This window comes from Mesoplodon bidens (assembly GCF_964165515.1).
Source record: "Mesoplodon bidens genome assembly, chromosome: 7".
NCBI classification, from domain to species: domain Eukaryota; kingdom Metazoa; phylum Chordata; class Mammalia; order Artiodactyla; family Ziphiidae; genus Mesoplodon; species Mesoplodon bidens.
Window position 1 is genome coordinate 74,680,506 of NC_138164.1, and position 19,080 is coordinate 74,699,585.

The window sequence follows — 19,080 nt, forward strand, 5'->3', positions numbered from 1 at the left end:
AAATATTTGTTGAATAAATATATCAGCCCTTATTCACTCACTCACTATATTGAGAACTCCTTTGCAAGATCATATTGCAAACAAAATTTCAAATGAATTCCTGGTTTCCAGAACTTATGGGCTAAACAAGATCATTATAGCATTAAAATAAGAAAAATACAAACTACTATATATAAAATAAATAAACCAGAAAGATATATTGTACAGCACAGGTAATATAGCCAATATTTTATAATAACTTTATGCAGAGTATAATCTAGAAAAATATTGAATCACTATGTTGTACACCTGAAACAAATATAATATTGACAATCAACTATACTTCAATTGAAAAAAAAGAGTTTCCTTTGGAATATTCACTAGTAAAGGTTTCCAAAATAAAGCAGACCACCCAGCTATCAAAGTGACCTCTCATTAATAATAGTCAGAAAATCAGCGATTAGACAGCAAGCAAGCAGCTAGCATCAAGATACTTAGGAAGTGTATCAGAAAAAAATTTTTCTTCTGGTACTTTGTATAAAATAAATAAATATAAGAAATAATCTCTAGGCTCTGAAAAGTGTCTCTTTCTACAAAGACGAATTCTACCAATGCTGCGGTCTATTTATGGTCTTTGAGAAACAAACCATCTTGCACCCAAAATCTCTAACACTGCCTGACTTTTCTTAATAAAAGAAGCTCTATTCCTGACATGGCTTCTCATTTGCAAATTTAAATCATCACTGATTTTATAGTCAATTAACTGGGTTTATTTAGATCAGGTGGTATTATTATTATTATTATTCTAAACATAAGAATTAAACTATTAATGGTGAATAGTGTTTCTCACTTTAACGTAGGCCTATCCCACTGGTGGGATACATGCCAACTCCAAGGAGAAGTTAGTCATGTGGTTTTCAGAAGATGAAAGCTTAAGATAAAGACTGAGAGTGTTTGATGCTGGAGGTGGGAGTGGTATTATATAGGTCTTAGCCAAAACATGTGATAGTCACTGAAGGGGTAGCTGGAAAGAGAAGTGTGTGGCTCAATTAACCAGCTCAGGCAGACCTTGTGAGAACTAGAGGAAGAATGCTCCTGGCTGCTTTGTACTGCCTGCTGTGGACTTTCCAGACCTCTGCTGGCCATTTCCCTCGAGCTTGTGCCTCCTCTAAGAACCTGATGGAGAAGGAATGCTGCCCACCATGGGAGGGTGACGGGAGTCCCTGTGGACAGCTTTCAGGCAGGGGTTCCTGTCGGGACGTCATTCTGTCCAAGGCACCACCTGGACCTCAGTTCCCCTTCGCAGGGGTGGACGACCGGGAGTCTTGGCCCTCCGTCTTTTATAATCGGACCTGCCAGTGCTTTGGCAACTTCATGGGATTCAACTGTGGAAATTGTAAGTTTGGCTTTTCGGGACCCACCTGCACAGAGAGGCGACTTTTGGTGAGAAGAAACATCTTTGATTTGAGTGTCCCAGAGAAGAACAAATTTCTTGCCTACCTTACTTTAGCGAAACATACTACCAGCCCAGACTATGTCATCCCCACAGGCACCTATGGCCAAATGAATAATGGATCAACACCTCTGTTTAATGACATCAACGTTTATGACCTCTTTGTCTGGATGCATTATTATGTGTCAAGGGACGCACTACTTGGGGGCTCTGAAATCTGGAGAGACATCGATTTTGCTCATGAAGCACCAGGTTTTCTGCCTTGGCATAGACTCTTCTTGCTGCTGTGGGAAAAAGAAATCCAGAAGCTGACAGGGGATGAGAACTTCACTATTCCATACTGGGATTGGCGAGATGCAGAAAATTGTGACATTTGCACAGATGAGTACATGGGAGGGCGCAACCCTGCAAACCCTAATCTACTCAGCCCAGCATCCTTCTTCTCCTCTTGGCAGGTAAGATGTGCTGGACATACAATATCAGAGCATAAAAGAACGGTAGCAATCACTTCTTCTGGAAGGTCTTCATAAACACCTTTCCCATCTCTCTATCTCCTGCCAAGCCTAGAAAATTTTCCCTGTCAAGAGCTCTCAACATACCTTGTATTTTCCCTTTATAGCACACTTCACAATTGTAGCTCCAAAGAGATTTGTGTGGTTACTTGTCTAATATCCTCTACTTGGTTCCTAAAATCTAATGAATAAAAAGTACTTGGTTCATCACTGTATCTCCTAGCACCTGGGATGGTGCCTGGCAAATGGTAAGAGCTCATGAAGTATCTGTTGAACCAATGGATGAATGAATACTTAGATGATTAGGTAAATAAGTGATTTAGGTCAATGTTTCTGAAATTTTCTTCACAATAAAATTTATACATTGCACAAATTAAAATTACAAATTCCTGTCCTTATCCCAGGAATCCCATTGATAAGAATCTTCAAAGGAGGGTCCTGGGAAGACCTCATTTACTAAATGTCTACGGTGATTATCACCATCAGCAAAATTTGGGGAATATTACTTAGATTAAATTTTCTTTTAAAAAAATATATGAAGACCCTGAGGCTCAAACAGGTAAATAATGAAAATAGCTAATATTCATTGATCAACTAGCATGTATGAGAGCCCCTGTTGTGTTTATGTGCCTTAATTCATTTAATATCCTTACTAATCATTCCCCATCTCAAAGATTTTAAAAAATCAACCTGAGGTATAAAGATATTAGGTAACTTGTACAAGATCGCAGAACTAGTAAGTAGCAGAGACAAGATTTGTTCTCAGATAGCCTGGCTGCATGACAACCCTATAATATTGGGTTGGTCAAAAAGTTCATTCGGGTTTTTCTGTAACATCTTCTGGAACAACCTGAACAAACTTTTTTGCCAACCCAATATTTCCAAGGACATGTCTGCTATGATGTCTAATGGATCTGGCCATCCTACCTCACTTTTTTCAATAAGATGCAGAAGAAATTATAATTTTTTCCCAAAATAAATGCAAACTTTTGAGGTACAAGATAAGGGATTGTTATTTTGAAGTTTAATTTCTGTTTCTCCTATTCTGATTTTTTTCACTCTGGATTAGGTGCAAAAGGTAGCCAAAGAAATATGCTTTTAATTATTTATCATTTTAAAACCATAGGTGGAAGGAATGTTTTTCTGCCTGTATTCCAAACATTTCTAATACAGCACTTTTGACTAGCAGTGCTATATGGAACTAAACCCCAATATTTAAATGAGATGGGAAGAATCTTGCATTCTTACCCGGGGCTCTGCAATTTTGAAATGTGGATGGCTTCCCATCCGCCCCCCTGCACTAAGTTCACACACCTTCCAAATGGAGCCTATTGAAGCTCATTGAAAATGATCACTGTAATGTCTTGTGTCACTAATGTCAGCTATTTACCAAGAGAAAGGAGTGTATTTGTGCAGGAAAGGCTGCAAAAATTGTGCTTCAAAAAAAAATCTATTTCAATAAGGATTCAGACCTCCTACCTTAATCTATAAAGTGCAAAACTCTCATCTAACTCTCACATCCTCCGTTACTGCTTAAAATACGGTTAAGCTTGGATGTGGGATTTTCAGTCAGTTATAGTGCTTTCCTTAACTGCTTTTCTTGACCCAGAAAAACTGGAGGATTATCTAAAATACCAAAAAGTTACAACATCCACACTAAAGCTTAATAGGCAAATACTAATTGATATTAATTACATTAGATGTAGGCTTCTTGGAAGTACCTAAATTATGTTTCTAATTTTTTCTATTCATTTGTTGATAATTGAGTGGAAATTTTTTCTGTTTTTTTCTCCTTTACAATTGTGTCCAGTTTTACTTCTAAATAAAACTTTTTGGGTCTAGTAGGTAAACACTAAGTTGAAATTGTTACAACATTGGATTCGATATTGTTCTATGCTTAAACTACTGTGTAGTAACTGGTGTTAAAAATAAGATTAGGAAATACAGAGGACAAAGACCATTGAAGAAAAATGAGCAAACGACGATTTAAATAAGGAAGGTGAAATGAGTGAATACTTACGTTCACCTACCGTGAGTGGTGTCATTGTGTGAGGTGACAGTCAAACCCAATTTTAGTTGGCTGTTTCCATTCCTTTGCAGAGCATCTCTGGTTATAGTCCTTTAAAAATGAAGATCAGTTATTTATATTGACTTAATTCAGCAGTTCTCAGTGTCTTCTAAATAACTTCGGAGCTTAAAAAATTGCATGTGCTCCACCCATCTACCTTCTGCCAGAAAATCATAGTCAGGGTGTCCACTGTGAAGTCCAAGCATCTGTATTTTTAAAAACTTCTACTGTAATTCTAATGCACAGCCAGCACTAAGAATCACTGATTTAATTAATATGGAAATTGTTTTGGAATCTCTTCCACTTTACAAACTCAGGTTCTATAATAAACACACCACTAGTTTAAATGCTTTTGCCTGAATTGAACACTCAAATCAAGAACTAGACTGTTTTATGTGAGATGATGAGACCAAATATCTTCCAGACTTGGTGAGTTCATTAATATCTTCTTAATTATTTAGACTCAGACCCTTTGGTACAAAGCCTCCTGTTTTTTCTTGGTTTCAGATATCTTTTACTTGACACACACAAAAATAGAGTTTTTAGATTTATTAACTCATAGGATTTATTAACTCTGAGCTAAGAGACCTTCACTGGTGTGTAGTGTACTGCCTACATTTTGTAAAAGAAGATAGTGAGACCTCGAAAGCTAGGATGATTTGTCTAAGGTCACACAGCTGAGGACTAAAACCCAGTGCCTTTGACTCCAATGCTATTTCAAGTTAACCATGTTGTTTCCAATTTTTAAGGAGCCATTTAGGCTTGGAAGGGATAAAACAAGCCACTAATTTATGGATGCAAATTTTGACTTGTAGTCACTTTAACTCCCTTAAAATTCAGTTGCACAGACAACTGGGGCAGATATTCTGATGTAGTCCTTTTCATTCATGTTAGAGTGAAATTATTCCATTAGACGTTTATTTATCCACATCCCTTACTCAGGTAGAATTGACCTTCACCCTTTTGCACTATCATTATATTTTGTACAGATTTGTATCATAGTACCTATAATTCTTCAATACATGTAATTGTTTTCAAACCTATCTTTGTCTAACAGATTGCCATCTGCTCCAATGTAGAAACCATTTCTAATTTATCTTTATGTCCACAGAGTCAGGAAAATAATATATATATGGAATGGGCTTTGTCAATATATGTTGAATTGAACAAAATTGAAAATAATAGAAATGTTAGCTCCAGTGCTAACACACATAAAAAAATAAACTCTGCATAGACATAGCTAGATTTCTAGAACATTAAGCCATAATTTATAGCACTGGATCCCCAAGGCCAAGGACACAATTATACCAAAATAAGCAGTAACTTATTGTCTGGAATAAAACATTTTGTGTAGCTCTCTCTAGGCTTATGTGTGTGTGTGTGTGAGTGTGTGTGTGTGTGTGTATGCAAAAAATGAAAGCACACATAGAGATCAGGCAAGTTACAACCCGAGTGTTACTTAAGTGAGATTAATAATATTTACTGATAAGGTTTTTTATTCAATAACATAATATATTAAAAATTATGAACTTAATGTTAGTTTTCATAGAAAGCCTATATTCAGAATTCACGTGCTTTTTTTGTATATTTGCTCCTTTATTTTTTGGTTTGTTTAATGCCAGGAGCTTTTAAACTAGAAGCATGTTTGTCGTCAATTAAAGCAGTCCATTATTTTTGGAGGTGGGGGGTGAACATTAAAGTACAAATACCTATGATCAACACAGTTAGATCTAATGTTATGCAAGCAGCAGATAAGCTAGCCGTAAGAAGGAAAGGGTAGCTGTCATGATGGATCAAAATGAAGAGAAAAAACTTTTCCAAGATGATAGACATGAGTGAAGTGTGACCAGGGAATTCACTCATCAGGTGAAAAGCATATCACATGGAAGCAAACAGTAGGAAGAAAAAAATAGTTACATTTCAGCAGAGAGTCATGGGTTTAGGTAACCATGGCAACAGCTCAGTGAATTAACAGCTTCTCTTTTTTCTTTATGAAAAAGATTCTGTGGAATGTCATAGGGTTTACATTTTTATTTAGATAAACCTCTAATGTCATGATAGAATTTTTGCTCCTAAAGCTTTTAATAACTGGTTGTTTGTTGCTATTTCTTTATGTTTAAGAGAACGCTAAGTTCACTTTCTCCATTAATACACCTGTTTCTTCTTTCTATATCTCCCTTTTTTCATTTGACTTGGGACAGCTTGATGTGTTTCCCCCAAATCATATGTTATAAGTCACCTGTGTTGAAACAGAAAAAGAACAAATTCCTCATCAGAAGACTTCTGCCATTTACCAGATTCTACCTCTGCTACTTACCAGATGTTATTGGACAAGTTATTTGGAATCTTTGACCTTTGTTTTTTTTTTTTCTCAACAGAAAAAAATGGGGTGCAATTATCATATATGTGTGTTTTCTGTTGTTGATGAAAATACTAAATGGAATGGAAAGTAGAATAATGCAGTGGAAAGGGTATAGTCTTTTGAGTCATAAAAACATGACTTTTGTAACTTACTTAGCTACAAAATCCAGAACAAGTTATTTAATTATTCTGAGACCTTGTTTTCTTTAAAATTAGAAGAACATATCTTAAAGCATTATAATAAAGGGATTCAATGAAATCTGTTAATGTAAAATGACTAGTTTAGTATCTGACATATTCTTTGAGTTCCAATGTATGGAAATTATCATAATATATCATTATATGATATATTGATGATAGTTATTATAATAATGACTATTCATCCAGTGTTACAGAGTCAGGGTTAACAATTTGGTGGCCTGCCCAATGGTCTTGTATTCAATAATAATATAATAGCTGCCATTATTAAACACTCTGTACTTGGCACTATATACTAAATGCTTTACTTAGATAAATTATTTGATCGTTCATAAAAAGTTGTTATAGTTCCCATTTACAGATGAAAAACCTTGATATTCAGAGAGCTTAAGTAATTTACTCAATTTGGAAACCATGTCTGACTGCAATCTGCATGATGATAACGATAGTGATAACACTTTCTCCTACCCTGCCTCTCCTTCTGTATCAAATATAAAAACAATAATTTGAGATTAAGTTTTTCAAATTACTTCAAGAAATGGAGTAGATTTTTTCCTTTTTCCTTATACATTGTCATCTGAACATTTAGCCACTTGGCTGTTGGCATTTCAGCAAAAATAGTTTCATTCAAACCTCTCTAATTTAACTGAGTCTGCTGTAGGAGTCTTTTAGGCAGTAGGATCTTTTGAAAATATCATGATATGGTTTATTATTCAAACAAGAATGAAAATGATTTCATCTGTATACCCGCTGTGATGTCTAGTTAATTGACATTTTAAAGGAATCCAATATATTACACTCAATGCAAAAGTTAAGTTAGCTTTATTGAACCATCCCTAAGCCATTTACAGGCAGTCATAAATCTATTGGATATAGATTTGGAATCAGGAGGACTGTGGATTAATGTTCTAGTCCTGGCTCTGAACATCATATGACCTTAGACAAGTCACCCAACAATTCAAGTTCTCAATTATGCATGGATAAAAGGATTGAGGAGGGCTTCCCTGGTGGCGCAGTGGTTGAGAGTCCACCTGCCGATGCAGGGGATGCGGGTTCGTGCCCTGGTCTGGGAAGACCCGACATGCCGCAGAGCGGCTGGGCCCATGAGCCATGGCCGCTGAGCCTGCGCGTCTGGAGCCTGTGCTCCGCGTCGGGAGAGGCCACAGCGGTGAGAGGCCCGCAAACCACACACAAAAAAAAAGGATTGAGGAATGTCATGAAGTATGAAGAAAACTAGAAACTGACATCTGTTGAGCCAGAAACTGCATTTTACTATTTTATTAATATAATAATAATAAATATAATAAATTATACATTAATATGTAATATTTATTATTTCATATTACAGTTGAAGAAATTGAGACTCAGCAAGCCTAAATAACATACTCATTGCCCCATTGCTAGTAAGTAGCTGAGCCAGAGTTGAAGCCCATACCTACATGAATTTGGAAACTAATTCTTTTCCAACACACAATCCTTCAATTCATAAATGATATCTTAGTGTCCAGAAATTAAAAGCTTCTCTAAGTATCTGTTGTATAACACAGTAGCAGCCATTCCCGGGGGAGCAAGCCTCATTCAGTTCCATCTGATGGTAATTTAATTTGCTTTTACATTCTTATAGATTGCCAACTCACTGGAGCTGGAGACTGATAGGATTGTTTTGATTATTCCTAACTGTGGTGCAAGCAGCTGACCAAGAAGACTTCACTTTTAAAATATTGTTCCATGTGCCTTGACTGTTGCCCATAAAATTATTAATCATAATACAGGGTTTTAGATCCTACTAGCCTTTTATACTCTTCCACACTCAGTTTCCTCATCATTAAAATAGGTCTATGTTCATCAGTGATATTGGCCTGTTGTTTTCTTTCTTTGTGACATCCTTGTCTGGTTTTGGTATCAGTGTGATGGTGGCCTCATAGAATGAGTTTGGGAGTGTTCCTCCCTCTGCTATATTTTGGAAGAGTTTGAGAAGGATAGGTGTTAGCTCTTCTCTAAATGTTTGATAGAATTCGCCTGTGAAGCCATCTAGTCCTGGGCTTTTTTTTGTTGGAAGATTTTTAATCACAGTTTTAATTTCAGTGCTTGTGATTGGTCTGTTCATATTTTCTATTCCTTCCTGATTCAGTCTTGGCAGGTTGTGTTTTTTTAAGAATGAGTCCATTTCTTCCAGATTGTCCCTTTTATTGGCATAGAGTTGCTTGTAGTAATCTCTCATGATCTTTTGTATTTTTGCAGTGTCAGTTGTTACTTCTCCTTTTTCATTTCTAATTCTATTGATTTGAGTCTTCTCCCTTTTTTTCTTTATGAGTCTGGTTAATGGTTTATCAATTTTGTTTATCTTCTCAAAGAACCAGCTTTTAGTTTTATTGATCTTTGCTATCGTTTCCTTCATTTCTTTTTCATTTATTTCTGATCTGATCTTTATGATTTCTTTCTTTCTGCTAACTTTGGGGTTCTTTTGTTCTTCTTTCTCTCATTGTTTTAGGTGCAAGGTTAGGTTGTTTATTCGAGATGTTTCCTGTTTCTTAAGGTAGGATTGTATTGCTATAAATTTCTCTCTTAGACCTGCTTTTGCTGCATCCCATAGGTTTTGGGTCGTCGTGTCTCCATTGTCATTTGTTTCTAGGTATTTTTTTTATTTCCTCTTTGATTTCTTCAGTGATTACTTCGTTATTAAGTAGTGCATTGTTTAGCTTCCATGTGTTTGTATTTTTTACAGATCTTTTCCTGTAATTGATATCTAGTCTCATAGCATTGTGGTCAGAAAAGATACTTGATATGATTTCAATTTTCTTAAATTTACCAAGGCTTGATTTGTGACCCAAGATATGATCTATCCTGGAGAATGTTCCATGAACACTTGAGAAAAATATGTATTCTGTTGTTTTTGGATGGAATGTCCTATAAATATCAGTTAAGTCCATCTTGTTTAATGTATCATTTAAAGCTTGTGTTTCCTTATTTATTTTCATTTTGGAGAATCTGTCCATTGGTGAAAGTGGGGTGTTAAAGTCCCTTACTATGAATGTGTTACTGTCGATTTCCCCTTTTATAGCTGTTAGTATTTGCCTTATGTATTGAGGTGCTCCTATGTTGGGTGCATAAATATTTACAATTGTTATATCTTCTCCTTGGATCGATCCCTTGATCATTATGTAGTGTCCTTCTTTGTCTCTTCTAGTAGTCTGTATTTTAAAGCCTATTTTGTCTGATATGAGAATTGCTACTCCAGCTTTCTTTTGGTTTCCATTTGCATGTAATATCTTTTTCCATCCCCTCACTTTCAGTCTGTATGTGTCTCTAGGTCTGAAGTGGGTCTCTTGTAGACAGCATATATATGGGTCTTGTTTTTGTATGCATTCAGCCAGTCTGTGTCTTTTGGTGGGAGCATTTAATCCATTTACATTTAAGGTAATTATCGATATGTATGTTCCTATTCCCAATTTCTTAATTGTTTTGGGTTTGTTATTGTAGGTCTTTTCCTTCTGTTGTGTTTCTTGCCTAGATAAGTTCCTTTAGCATTTGTTGTAAAGCTGGTTTGGTGGTGCTGAACTCTCTCAGCTTTTGCTTGCCTGTAAAGGTTTTAATTTCTCCACCAAATCTGGATGAGATCCTTGCTGGGTAGAGTAATCTTAGTTGTAGATTTTTCTCCTTCATCACTTTAAATATGTCCTGCCAGTCCCTTCTGGCTTGCAGAGTTTCTGCTGAAAGATCAGCTGTTAACCTTATGGGGATTCCTTTGTGTGTTATTTGTTGTTTTTCCCTTGCTGCTTTTAATATGTTTTCCTTGTATTTAATTTTTGACAGTTTAATTAATATGTGTCTTGGCATGTTTCTCCTTGGATTTACCCTGTATGGGACTCTCTGTGCTTCCTGGACTTGATTAACTATTTCCTTTCCCATATTAGGGAAGTTTTCAACTATAATCTCTTCAAATATTTTCTCAGTCCCTTTCTTTTTCTCCTCTTCTTCTGGAACCCCTATGATTCGAATGTTGGTCAGTTTAATGTTGTCCCAGAGGTCTCTGAGACTGTCCTCTGTTCTTTTCATTCTTTTTTCTTTATTCTGCTCTGCAGCAGTTATTTCCACTATTTTATCTTCCAGGTCACTTATCCATTCTTCTGCCTCAGTTATTCTGCTATTGATCCCTTCTAGAGTATTTTTAATTTCATTTATTGTGTTGTTCATCATTGCTTGTTTCATCTTTAGTTCTTCTAGGTCCTTGTTAAATGTTTCTTGCATTTTCTCTATTCTGTTTCCAAGATTTTGGATCATCTTTACTATCATTATTCTGAATTTTTTTCAGGTAGACTACCTACTTCCTCTTCATTTGTTAGGTCTGGTGGGTTTTTATCTTGCTCCTTCATCTGCTGTTTGTTTTTCTGTGTTCTCATTTTGCTTATCTTACTGTGTTTGGGGTCTCCTTTTTGCAGGCTGCAGGTTCATAGTTCACGTTGTTTTTGGTGTCTGTCCCCAGTGGCTAAAGATGGTTCAGTGGGTTGTGTAGGCTTCTTGGTGGAGAGGACTAGTGCCTGTTCTGGTGTGTGAGGCTGGATCTTGTCTTTCTGGTGGGCAGGTCCACGTCTGGTGGTGTGTTTTGTGGTGTCTGTGGACTTATTATGATTTTAGGCCACCTCTCTGCTAATGGGTGGGGTTGTGTTCCTGTCTTGCTAGTTATTTGGCATAGGGTGTCCAGCAGTGTAGCTTGCTGGTCGGTGAGTGAAGCTGGGTATTGGTGTTGAGATGGAGATCCCTGGGATATTTTTGCCATTTGATATTATGTGGAGCTGGGAGGTCTCTTGTGGACCAGTGTCCTGAAGTTGGCCCTCCCACCTCAGAGGCACAGCACTGACTCCTGGCTGTAGCACCAAGAGCCTTTCATCTACCCGGCTCAGAATAAAAGGGATAAAAAGTAGAAAGAAAGAAAGAAAGAAAGAAGATAAAAGAAAATAAAATAAAGTAAGATAAAATAAAATAAAGTTATTAAAAATAATTATTAAGAAAAAATTTTTAAGTAAAAAACAAACAAACAACAAAAAACGAATGGATAGAACCCTAGGACAAATGGTGAAAGCAGAGCTATACAGACAAAATCTCCCACAGAAGCATACACATACAGACTCACAAAAAGAGGAAAAGGGGAAAAAATCATAAATCTTGCTCTCAAAGCCCACCTCCTCAATTTGGGATGATTCGTTGTCTATTCATGTATTCCACAGATGCAGGGTACATCAAGTTGATTGTGGAGATTTAATCCGCTGCTACCGAGGCTGCTGGGAGGGATTTCCCTTTCTCTTCTTTGTTTGCACAGCTCCCGGGGCTCAGCTTTGGATTTGGCCCCGCCTCTGCGTGTAGGTCGCCGGAGGGCGTCTGTTCCTCACTCAGACAGGACCGGGTTTAAGGAGCCGCTGATTCGGGGGCTCTGGCTCACTCAGCCCGGGGGGAGGGAGGGGCACAATGCGGGGCGAGCCTGTGGCGGCAGAGGCTGGCGTGACGTTGCACCAGCCGGAGGCGAGCCGTGAGTTCTCCCTGGGAAGTTGTCCCTGGATCCGGGACCCTGGCAGTGGCGGGCTACACAGGCTCCCCAGAAGGGAGGTGTGGAGAGTGACCTGTGCTCACACACAGGCTTCTTGGTGGCGGCAGCAGCAGCCTTAGCGTCTCATGCCCGTCTCTGGGGTTCGCGCTTTTTTAGCCACGGCTCTCGCCCGTCTGTGGAGCTCCTTTAAGCAGCGCTCTTAATCCCCTCTCCTCGTGCACCAGGAAACAAAGAGGGAAGAAAAAGTCTCTTGCCTCTTCGGCAGGTCCAGACATTTCTCCGGACTCCCTCCCGGCTTCTAGCCCCCTTCAGGCTGTGTTCATGCCGCCAGTCCTCCCTGCGTTCTGACCGAAGCCAGAGCCTCAGCTCCCAGCCCCTCCCGTCCTGGCAGGCGAGCAGACAAGCCTCTCGAGCTGGTGAGTGCTGGTCGGCACTGATCTTCTGTGCGGGAATCTCTCCGCTTTGCCCTCCGCACCCCTGTTGCTGTGCTCTCTTCCGTGGCTCCGAAGCTTCCCCCCTCCACCCCCCGCAGTCTCCGCCCATGAAGGGGCTTCTAGTGTGTGGAAACCTTTCCTCCTTCCCAGCTCCCTCCCACTGGTGCAGGTCCTGTCCTTACTATTATTAGTTTTTTCTTTGCGGTACACGGGCTTCTCTCCGCTGTGGCCTCCCGTGCCGCGGAGCGCAGGCTCCGGATGCGCAGGCTCAGCGGCCATGGCTCACGGGCCCAGCTGCTCCGCGGCACGTGGGATCCTCCCGGACTGGGGCAGGGGGACACAAACCCGCATGCCCTGCATCGGAAGGCGGACTCCCAACCACTGCGTCACCAGGGAAGCCCCCCGTCTCTGTTCTTTTTCTCTCTTTATTCTTTTTTTCTTTTGCCCTACCCAGGTACGTGGGGGAATTTCTTGCCTTTTGGGAGGTCTGAAGTCTTCTGCCAGCGTTCAGTAGGTGTTCTGTAGGAGTTGTTCCATGTGTAGATGTATTTCTGATGTATCTGTGGGGAGGAAGGTGATCTCCACGTCTTACTCTTCCGCCATCTTCCCTGCCGTCCGACACAGGGGAGACCTATGGTATTTAATTTATTTTCTCAAGTGGTAGATTCAAGACTAGAACTCTGTTCTGAATTTTAACATTCATGGGTTATTCTGCCACCCTCAGAAAGCTGTTTCCTTCAACAATTTACTTTAAAACATTAATCTCCTGATAATTAGAAATCCAAATATGGTAATCAGGTACCTCAACCACCCTACCTTTCCCCTTTGACTTAGAGGTGGATACAACACCCCTTTAACATAAAGGCGTTTTGTGCAGGTCGTCTGCAGCCAATTGGAAGAGTACAACAGCCGTCACGCTTTATGCAACGGGACGTCCGAGGGACCAATACTGCGCAATCCTGGAAACCACGACAAAGCCAGGACCCCAAGGCTCCCCTCCTCTGCTGATGTGGAATTTTGCCTGAGTTTGACCCAGTATGAATCGGGTTCCATGGATAAAGCTGCCAACTTCAGCTTTAGAAATACACTGGAAGGTAATCCCCTTTTCTCCACTCATTTAAATTTTTTTTTTCTGAATTCATATTTATAATCTCTTATTCAAAATCCTGGGTCCAGAAGTGTTTGAGAATTCAGAATTTTCTGAGTTGAGTAAGGGCATGTGGCATGTGTACATATATGGCCAATAACCCTAGGAGAGTATGAGGGGCACACATAATCTGAAACTGAATAACTCTTCAGCAAAATGTATGAAGATACGCACCAGGTCAATAAATTGAGACAAGAGGCAGCCTAATGGAGAATAAACTCAGGTTTTACACTAAAAAACTATTGGTGCCAAACAAAATAATACATTTTTTGACCTTTTTGTATTTTGAAATTATAGATATAGGACTGTGGACCTATAATATTTTTCTAACTTTTAGTATTTTTATCTAGTTTAAAATATTCTGTAGCTTGCACCTTGCCCTCTGCATCTCTTCCATCTGGCTGTTCCTGAGTTATATCCTTTTACAGTAAACAGGTGAGCTAGTAAAAAAAATACATAAATAAAAGAAAAAATAAAATATTCTGAATGCTAGCCTGTTTGAGACAAGTCTGTTCTTTTAACTATAATAAGGGTAAAATCCCCATGTAAGGTTAAGGCCCCGTCCCGTTATCCCTCAAGATTTCTGTGTTTCATCAGAGATTCCTTATCATAGTCTCTTCTAAGGCCTACCTACTTCTCCTGAAAAGCTCTCAACTTTGCTTGCATCTTCCCTTCAGCATCTGTTCATGCTTCTCTGCTCAGTGCTGACCGAGTCATGAAACCCATCTCTGCCATCTCAATTTTCATTATGGAAACAAACCTACAAACAAACAAAAAATAGGAATATTCACTCAAGTTACAGATTTAATCTGAGTTCCGGGGAGACATAGGGGACCAATTCTGGCAAGGCAGATAACTCAAAATTTAACACTAGACATTCCACCTCCTAAAAACTCTTTGGCACCCGACCATGGAGACAAAAATTTCTCTTTTCCTATTTCTTCCTCCTTAATGTTTTTTGTTTGTTTCTTGTCATTGTGATTGTTGCTTTGTCCTCTAATTTCTGTTGCTCAGCTGTGCAGGATAGTGTTTCTGTCTCTTTCATTTCCTTATATTTTTCTAATCCAGAAGGTCTTAGGGCCTTGCTCTACCTCAGAAGCAATTTAAACAAGGAGAGTGTCACTCTAAAGAGGAACCTTGGCACAGCTATTAGAATAAAAATTGTGTTTATTTTCCTTAAATAATATTAGTAATTAACGTTTTCCAAGTAATCTCTATGTGCAAGGCACCGTGCCAAAGATTCTGTATAGTACCATCTCACTTAATTCTTACAACCATCCTCTGAGGAAGATAGCATCATTATTTCCAATTTAAAGAGAGGAAACAGGATCAGAGATATCAGTAATTTGGCTACCACCCATTCGGTAAGTGGCAGAGCTAAATCTGTTCCTAGATTTGGCAAGTGCCAAAATCCAAGAGTCCTTTCCATTGTACTCTGATGACCCTGAGTGAGTTGAGCGTTTCTTGAAGGTTGAAAATATCAAGCTAGTCCTTCAATAATATAACACGAGAAGGCAATGCCTGGTGCCCAGGAGTCTCTGAGCCTACAGACTAAGACAAAGGCACACAGACAATTTGGTGTTCACCACATGGGTGCATTGGGCGTCCTATTGGACTGTGCAGGGGTTAATAGCAGGATTCCAGATGCTGACTTAATAACATTATAAAGTGGGGCTCCATCCTTCAGGGAATTATAGTACATTATAGGTTATTCAGGCAGATTTTCTAACAGTGAGAAAGCATAAACTCTGTTATTAAGGAACATGGGCTTATCATGGAAAGAAGGTAGGGGAGCCTCACTTCTCTGGGCCTCAAGTTAAAGAATAAAACTGGCTTGAGCCATGTCAGCTCAGCCAGTGGCTTTCAAATGAGTTTCTAATGCGCAGAGTCAGTAGAGGACATCACATTTATTGTCAATAATTTGTGAATACTAATAAGTTATATCTGTGAATTATTTTTTTTCCAATAAGCTATTCTTATTTACTCATAGTCTAGTATGCTTTCTTGAGAAAGAGAGAAAAGACATTATAGCACATTATCTGGCACATAATAGGTGTTCAATATGTGTTTGATACATGAAAACATAAATAATATCTAGGGCTCTTCCAGTTGCACCTAACCCATCACTTAGTTTGTCTATACCTGTTGTATGAAGCCTATTTACTGGTAGCAAAATGTTAGAAAACATTGATCTGAGCCACCAACAAGAGCTTTTCCTGATCAGTGACACATTTATTTACTCTCTTCTTTAGAAATAATTTTAAGTTTACAGAAAAATTACAACAATAAAAACTGTACAAAACTACACATATACCTTCTACCGAGATTCACTTACCATTTACACTTGTTTTTTTTCTTTCTCTCTCTCTCATTCTGAACCATCTGAGGGTAAATTGCATAGATCAGAATGCTTTACCCTTGGATATTTCAGTGTTTTTTTCCCAAGAACAAGAATATTCTCTTACATAACCACAGAACAGTTATCAACTTCAGTAAATTCTATATAGGTGTAATTCTTTAATCTAATTTACTGTATATATTGCATTTTTTTCAATACACTAATAATATCCTTTACAACATTTTTCTCTGTAAAAGAGTCCAGTCTAGGGTCAGATGGCATTTAGTTGCCATTTCTCTTTAGCCTTCTTTTAATGTGAAATATTTCCACAGCCTTTTTTTTTTCTGACGAGATTCACATTTTTGGAGAATACAGTCCCCCCATTTTTAACAGAATGCTCCTGTTTTTAATAGAATTTTTAGTAGAATGGATCCAAGTAATGTATTCTTAGCCAGAATTTTACAGAAGTGGTTTCGTGTCTTTCTAAGAGCATATAACATATGAAGGCACACGATGACCCTCTGTCTCACTTTGGTGATGCTAATTTGATCACCTGTTTTATGTGTGGACCAGATTCCCCACTGTACAAAAATGGTGCCAGATCTCACCATTGGGCACACCTTCAAGCCAATTCTTATGTCTCTGTTTCATGACCCTATCATTTTTTTAGCTCTTTCTTTTTTTCTGGTACAACAAAATATTCTAGAGTCACCTTGTACCTACACTGCCCAAAGCCTGGAATCAGCCATATCTCCAAGAAACATTCGTTCCTTTCAGTGGGGAAGGACAAAGACAAAGATCGAGAGAATATTTTGCTCACTTGAGAGACACATTTGATCTCAAAACCAGGATGGGAGGTGGGGATGTGGGATGTCTGGTCTAGGAGGAGGGCTCAAGTGAGTACAGCTGCCACGAAAGCAGGACTCTGGAGAAGCAGGAGCACTGGCAAACACTGCACTCTTCTCTCTCAATAAATGCAGGTGGAATTGAACTGTCAGTTTTAATTGAACCTCACAGTTATTGCTGCCCTTTTTTCTTTTGGGTCTCATGAGAAGTATGTGATGTATTTCCCATACAACAAATTCCCACAGCCAGTCCTGGGATGGAGGAACTGTTGCATTTTTGTCTACTGAAGTTATTTATGTAACCTCAGCTGTCCTCTTGGATTTAAATGCTGAAGTGAAGATTGAAAATGTGTGATTTATGAATTGTATAAAAGAAACACATAAAGCAAAGAAGAATTAATATGCATTATAAAAGGTAGTCTTCTGATTAGGTGGTCCCTGTGGAGTATGGGCTATTCAATTCAAAGAAGAATCTTCTCATGTGCAAATCTCTGACTACCCATGGTGTCCTGTATTTCACACTTTATAATAATGATAATGCAAAAATTGTACTGCTGTGGGTATTGGGGAATGGGGTGGGATGGCAGTTTAGGGAAGTGGTTAAAGGCAATCAAACTGACTGGGATTTGCTCTAAACTCTACCACTTCCTAGATCTGTTACCTTCGGTAAGCTATTTAACTCTCAGGGCCTTAATTTCATCATCTGGAAAATGTAGATAAGAATAATAACTTAGAGGGTTCATGTAAAGATTAAATAATATAATATATGTAAGGAACATATAACATTTCTTCAAAAAATGGCAGCTATTATTATGTTAAACTGGAATTAGTTTTTGACAACTCAGTTATCAATCATTAATTTTTCTGACAATTAGCTTACAAACTAAGTATAGACTGTATCCTGAGAAAATAAATCATGATGTGCTAGGTGCAGAGAAAAAAATAGGGAAGAGGAAAGATAGAAGAGGAACTTTCTTGAGACAGATCCAGGGAGGGAACATTTCTGAAGGTAAAAGCTACTGCTTTTCAGAGTGAATTCCCAGAAGCAAGGAGTCAAGAGCAAAGGCAGCTCCTGTTACCTAAAATAGAAGAAGGTGCAGGAACAAGGAACAACTCTAATTTAATAGTATGTTCTCAGCCCCAAGCACAGTGCAACTTAGAACCATGGAACATATAGTTGGAAGACATTTCTCAATGTATTCAGTTCAACATCTCTCATTTTGCTGAGATGCCCACTATAATAGTATCTCTATGTGGTCTTTCAAGAACAGAGATCAACCTACCTCATAAGGAAGAACAGGATGTTCTTTAGGTTAAGACAAAATCTAATTGCATTCAACTTAAAGAGTCCTCCATGAACCTGGTACTCTGTGAAATTATAAAAGTCCAAAGACATGAAAAGATGACTATTACACAGTTTCTGACCTTGAGGAGCTCACCAGCTAGTGAGAAAACATCACACAAACCCATAAGGAAAACACAATATGATGCTCAATATAAAATGAGGTAGGAACCCAGAACTAAACCAGAAACATCTCCCAACCTGGAGAAATTGGAACCGGATCTTGAAATATCAATAATTTCTCACCAAGAAGAGCAGAGAAGGAAAGGCACTTCTAGCTGTGGGAACAACATATGCAGTAGAATAGAAGTATTGAAAGCATAAGATTAGATACAACAAAATGAGAAAATGTATATGGCTAGAATATTAAGTTTGTAGTGGGAAATAACAAAGAGGTATAGAAGGTTTAGAATATGCTGTGAATACCCATGTTTCTAAATCTTCTCCAGAGAGGGAAAAAAATAGGCTCCTAAGAATATGTCCACAGATCCCTAGGGAATTAAGAAACTAACATTTATTCTTTGTAAATACCATTCATATCTTCCCTGTAGAAGAGATATGTTTGAAAACCCAAAGTTTAAAAGTCATGATCTAATGTTCGTATCTTCAAGAACATGTCTAAATACCTTGTGTGAAACACTGCTATAGACAATGGGAGTCAAGAGGGGTTTTTAAGCAGGAACTTGATATGATTCTATCTATGTTTCAGAAAGATGTGAATCTAGTGCCCTTAGCAGAATGCAGAAAGACTAATTAATGAGCTGTGGGAGGATGATGAATGGTGAAGGCTTTATCCAAGGCAGGGAGAATGAGAGGAAGATGAGTTGGTTAGAGTATAGAAACTCTTCTAAACTCTAGGGT

At 38.4% G+C, this 19,080-nt stretch overlaps 1 protein-coding gene across 1 annotated transcript in view; it reads left to right on the forward strand.

The window, feature by feature from the left end:
- Positions 1-1,053: 1,053 nt before the first annotated feature.
- TYR (tyrosinase) overlaps positions 1,054-19,080 on the forward strand; it is a gene marked incomplete at its 3' end in the record, with an annotated part of 90,191 nt that continues 72,164 nt past the window's right edge. Inside the window, exons 1-2 of the mRNA XM_081239589.1 lie at positions 1,054-1,887; positions 13,425-13,641. Coding sequence (XP_081095715.1) covers positions 1,069-1,887; positions 13,425-13,641 — 1,036 coding nt within the window. The 5' untranslated portion in view covers positions 1,054-1,068. The remainder of the gene's footprint in view (positions 1,888-13,424; positions 13,642-19,080) is intronic.